Raw genomic sequence first — 5,176 nt, 5'->3', positions numbered from 1 at the left:
ATAATTGCAAGTCTCTTCAGTGCGTTTGTCACAAAATGAGATACATTGTGGGACATGTAGTTTATGGGCAACGTGCTTTAGGGCCTCCCTGATCCTTCTAACATATTTCAGTTGTAGAGTCAGACCCAACTATAATAATACATTTCTTTTATATAGCACACTTTAAAAACAACGCCATCTCAAAGTGCTTCACAATGCTACGAGGAGAAAATACAATTAAAACAATTAAAATATAAAGTTATCTAAGGAGAAATATTGAATAAAAATATGGTAATATCAAAAAAGGTTAAGAGCATAAAAGGTTAGAATAAAAAGAACCTGTGTAGTTTTTCCCGAGCCGGTCTCTCCCACCACCAGCAACACGCGGCTTTCTCTGATCACGTGGATGATCTCCTCCTGGCGCTCGTGGACAGGAAGAGATTGCCGAAAAGTGTCCAGATCTGACGGGCTCCTTCTCTTCGGCACCGTGGGAATCCCGTTGTTCAGACGTCCGCTCGCCCTGTCACAGCCGCCCTCTGAGGGGAGGAGATTATCACATGAAACGTTTAACACTTCTGTCGTCTTCCCGTCAACTTTTGTATATATCAGGCTATATACAGGAATCCTGAAGTCACATGCAAGACCTTTTAAGACCTTTTCTAAGACCCTTTCCATACATTTTAAGACCTCATCGCCACTTTGAGGTTTAACCGGTTACATTTACCTCACATTGACTATACACAGTATTGATTGTCCTTCCTCCTTATCTTCCAACCATTTTCAGCATTTTTGGAACTTTAAGTATTTTTAAGTATTTTTGGAACTTTAAGTATTTTTGGAACTTTATGTATTTTTGGAACTTTAAGTATTTTTGGAACTTTATGTATTTTTGGATCCTTAAGTATTTTTGGAACTTTAAGTATTTTTGGAACTTTATGTATTTTTGGAACTTTAAGTATATTTGGAACTTTAAGTATATTTGGAACTTTAAGTATATTTGGAACTTTAAGTATTTTTGGAATTTACGTTTTTTTTTTTTACTTTAAGTATTTTTGGATCTTTGGACCCTTTCCATACATTTTAAGACCTCATCGCCACTTGGAGTTCTAAACGGTTACCTTGGCGACACACTTTACCTCACATTGACTATATACAGTATTGATTGTCCTTCCTCCTTATCTTCCAACCATTTGGACGCAAACTTGCATTTCCCCATAACGATGTTGTTTAACAACCGGCGTAAACGGACCTACACAGAATCACACTACACAAAGACGCAATGATTACATTCAGGCAGACTGTAGAATACAACCTCTTTGGACAATTTATATACTTATTGAAAACAAGCTACAAAATGTAAAACCTTGGAAAACGCCGTTTATACTTTTTAATAGCCTTAATTTTCGCTAAATTGATTTATCAACTTTTAATACTTTTTAAGACCCTGCGAACACCCTGATATATATATACATATATATAATTATTATAAATAAATACCTATTATTGTTTATTACTTTTTTTTTTATACCCCTGGAAATAATTACTGCACTTTATTCTTTATTCTTACATAAGTATGTATGCTGTGTGTATTTGTTTTGATGGCACCTTTTAAAAAAGGGATAAGCTTTTCTTTCTTTCATTGTACATGTATAGACATTAAATGAATATATTCTGTAGCCCAGTGCTTCTCAAAGTGTGGTCCGCGGACCACTGGTGGTCCGTGAGCGCCCCCTAGTGGTCTGTGGGTATATTGGTAAAATTTCACATTTGAAATAAATAAATAGTTACAGTTTTCCGCACTCTCGCGGGAATATCTCCGCAATGGAGCGAGCTTAAGTTTCACTTTCAATTGCATGATATAGCCCAGCGAAACACCTTCGTCACACATGTTGCACTTGTTTCTACCATTTTCAGGCAATTTGTAATCTGTTCTAGAAAAACGATGTGTTTTGGGATACTTGTGGAGTTAGGTGGTCCGCGAGTGTTTTTTTATTGGTTAAGTGGTCCTTGGTATGGAACAGTCTGAGAAACACTGCTCTAGCCAACATTGCTCATTTCCAGCTGTTGTCCCCGGCCAGATGATATGAGACACCTTTTTAATTAGTTATAAAGAAAGGATGAAAGACAAGTAGATACAGGCGAAAGGATTGACTATTTACAAAGCATACGATACGATAACACTTTAACGGTCAGATCAAGTCTGAAATGTGACTTGCATCACAGCAGCTCCATGTGTAACATCAACACAGACAAATACAATAAATAATCACCTAAATCTATGCAACACCTTTTAGGAAAAAAAAGGAAAAAAACATTGAATGATTTTACAAAATGTTTAACTTGTGTTTGTTCATTGTTAGGAGATGTGCTCCACTTTATCTTTGTGTATTAAGCACTTTAGTCAATTTCTTTTAAGAGAAAGTTTTTCTTAGTTTATCTTAAGTTTGTTGTGCAAGTTGGCGAGTGAGCCCTCTTTAGTTTTGATTAATTAAAACATCATCTGGTGGTTTCACAAATCGGTTTCCTCTCTCTTTTTAATCTCTCCCGGTTATTTTTATATTTTGTTACTTCCCTTTGTGCCCCTAGTCTAGGAGGCAACGTAACAACCACCACGCTTCTTTGTGAAATGTATGGTCAAATAAACAAATGTACACAAAATCAAACCCATTATCTGAGTAAAAAAAGGAAAAAATGTTGAATGATTTTACTAAATTAACCGCAGAAGTCTACAGAAAAAACTTAGGGCGCATTCACACCAGCCTTGTTTAGTCCGGTTGAATCAAACCCTGGGGCGTTTACCCGCTTGGTGCGGTTCGTTTGGGTCGGTGTGAACGCAGTCCGAGACCTCTGAAGTGAACTAAACAACCGGACTCTGGTCCGCCTAAAGAGGTGGTCTGGAGCGCTTGCTTGCGAACTCTGGAGCGGTTCATTGTTTTGGTGTGAACGCAGTCCGCACCAAAACACAGGAAGCGTAGTATTTACGCGTCTTCAAAATCTTCCGCGGTTGTTTAGTTAAAGAGTGAAGCAGAATGAAGTGTTGAACAGTGTCGTGTAAAGTAAAAATGCTCCGTCAACTATACATAAAAGTCAGATCCACCTTCAGTCTGTGAAACGCCCTCCTTACTGCAGAACTTCTCTCATTATATGTGTTATAATGTTTTTTAACGGACGTTATCTGATTATATAATCATATGCGCGGGCCTCTAGAGTCTGTTGATCTCCAGATTAACAGCAGCATGAGAATAACCTGCCGATGCTCCATGGCGGAGGCTCCGGTAGAAATTGTCCGGATTTGCGTTTCTATCCCCTTAATGCCTGACCAATGGTTGAACAGCATTTCCGTGCACATGACTTGTGTTTAAAGTTTATAGTCCGTTTGAACCTTCTGAAAAATGAAACAATGTAACAAACTGTGGTCTGGTGCGCACCTGAGAGCGGACTTTGAGGTGTGAATGCGACCTTAGAGCACACTCAGACACTCACCAGATTCTGAAGACACAGACATGCCGTTCCTGGTGTTGGGCTGCATGTCGATGCGCTCCTTATTGCTGACTGGGAACCTCTGCAGGAGGCTTCGGATGGAATATATCGAATTTTGGGAGAGTGGGAGGGGCATGGAGGGCCGAGGTTTGTCCGTGCAGCTCTTTTTCTTCAGGGTGAGGAAGCGATTTGGTCCTTTCCTGAGACAGAGGGAGAGAAATGTCTTTTGTCAACATACTTATACACATTTTGATACACATTCAAAACGTTTATTTGACCTAAACCGATATATTCCTGCACTTTAACTGTATCTGCATATTGAAGTATGAATGCTTGTTGTTTGTATGTGGTCTTCTCCTGAATGTCTCGTTTGTTTTTTTGTATTTTTGATGGAAACTTAAAGAAAGGAGTAGCTCTACTCATCTCATTGTACCTGTATAATGACAATAAAGGATTCTATTCTATTCTAACAGATTTAAGCCCCAACATTTTTTATGAAGAATTAGTCAATTTACTCACCTCCTTTCTTTAGATTTGTTGATCGTGTTCAACAGCATACAGTTATTCTATCAGAGCATGTACCAAAAGTAGGTAAACAAATCTTCACTTTATAGAAAAATAGGTAGAGTAACAAAGTAAATTGACAAATCTTCTTAAAAATGCAACACTACAGTCTATAGTCCAGCAGCAAGTCCTCAAAAAAGGCTTTAGTTTTCGAGATCGAGGTCGAACAAATGACAACAATGATTATTCTTATCTTTAGGGTCTCCCATTAATGAAATTGATTGTTGTTAAATTTTATTTTGGGGGGAAACCATTTGTTTTGGTTGTTCTTTAGAACTACCCCAATCCCTGAAAAAGAGCCAAATTAGACCAGGCCGAATGTGACCAGGCCGAATGTGGGAAAGGAGACAAAAAAGCCCATAACTTGAGAATGACCACTCGTTTCCTCTTCAGATTTGCTGAGGTATGAACCAGGTGGCTGTCCTACATCACCAAATAGTCAGACAATTATTTAACTAAAAAAATACTGAATTATAGTCCTGTAAACGTAGCTTTAGTTTAGACGGAAACTATCAATTTCATTAATGGGAGACCCTAAAGATAAGACAAATCATTGTTGTAATTTGTTCCACCTCGGGTAGGGGTATCTCGAAATCTGAGGGCCCTTCCTGCTAGACTACTAGGATTATCGGCTGCTTAAGGGTAGAAATACTTAACCACTTCATAAGAGTGACAATCTGAATATCTTTATTGTCATCAAACTCGGGTATAACAACATTTCTGAGGAGTGAGAGATATTTAAATGTCTATTTCTTTGCACAATTCCTCAGGGATGCTTAGATGAAGATGGTTCCGGTGGAGGAACTCACCCTTTGCTCCTGGAGATATATCCCAGGGACTGAGCCGTCCGATGGATGAAAGCCCGCTCAGTACTGGTCAGGGACGAAGGAAACTCCATCTCTGCAATATTAGGACGACACAAGGTTCAAGGCTTTTATTGTCATGTGTGCATAGCTACAGTGTAGTCATGACAACGAACATCTGAGGTCTCAGGCTCCTCCAACAGTGCAACACAATAAAACATAAAATAGTGCAAGTAAATATAAATAAAATTGAACATAGTAGAAATGGTTCGTTCTTTGGTTATTTCGTTTCAAAACCGAATAGGAAAAACTAAAAACTTGTGTTGTTTTTTTGTTTTAAAACCAAAACC

General features: G+C 38.3%; 1 protein-coding gene across 1 annotated transcript; it reads right to left on the bottom strand.

Moving 5' to 3' along the window:
* Window positions 1-318: 318 nt before the first annotated feature.
* On the bottom strand, window positions 319-4,921 carry LOC104967690 (probable ATP-dependent RNA helicase YTHDC2; the record flags this gene model as incomplete). The annotated part of the gene is made up of 3 exons (XM_010797207.1): window positions 4,833-4,921; window positions 3,463-3,659; window positions 319-515 (listed from the first exon to the last, which is right to left on the bottom strand). Coding segments are annotated over exons 1-3 (483 nt in total), but the record flags the coding sequence as incomplete, so codon positions are not given.
* Between the last annotated feature and the right edge of the window lie 255 nt (window positions 4,922-5,176).

The sequence above is a fragment of the Notothenia coriiceps genome, unplaced genomic scaffold (assembly GCF_000735185.1).
Source record: "Notothenia coriiceps isolate Sejong01 unplaced genomic scaffold, NC01 NC01_scaffold00002464, whole genome shotgun sequence".
In the NCBI taxonomy this organism is placed as follows: Eukaryota; Metazoa; Chordata; class Actinopteri; order Perciformes; family Nototheniidae; genus Notothenia; species Notothenia coriiceps.
Note: the sequence above shows the minus strand (reverse complement) of the source record. Positions and strands in the feature narration are given on the sequence as shown.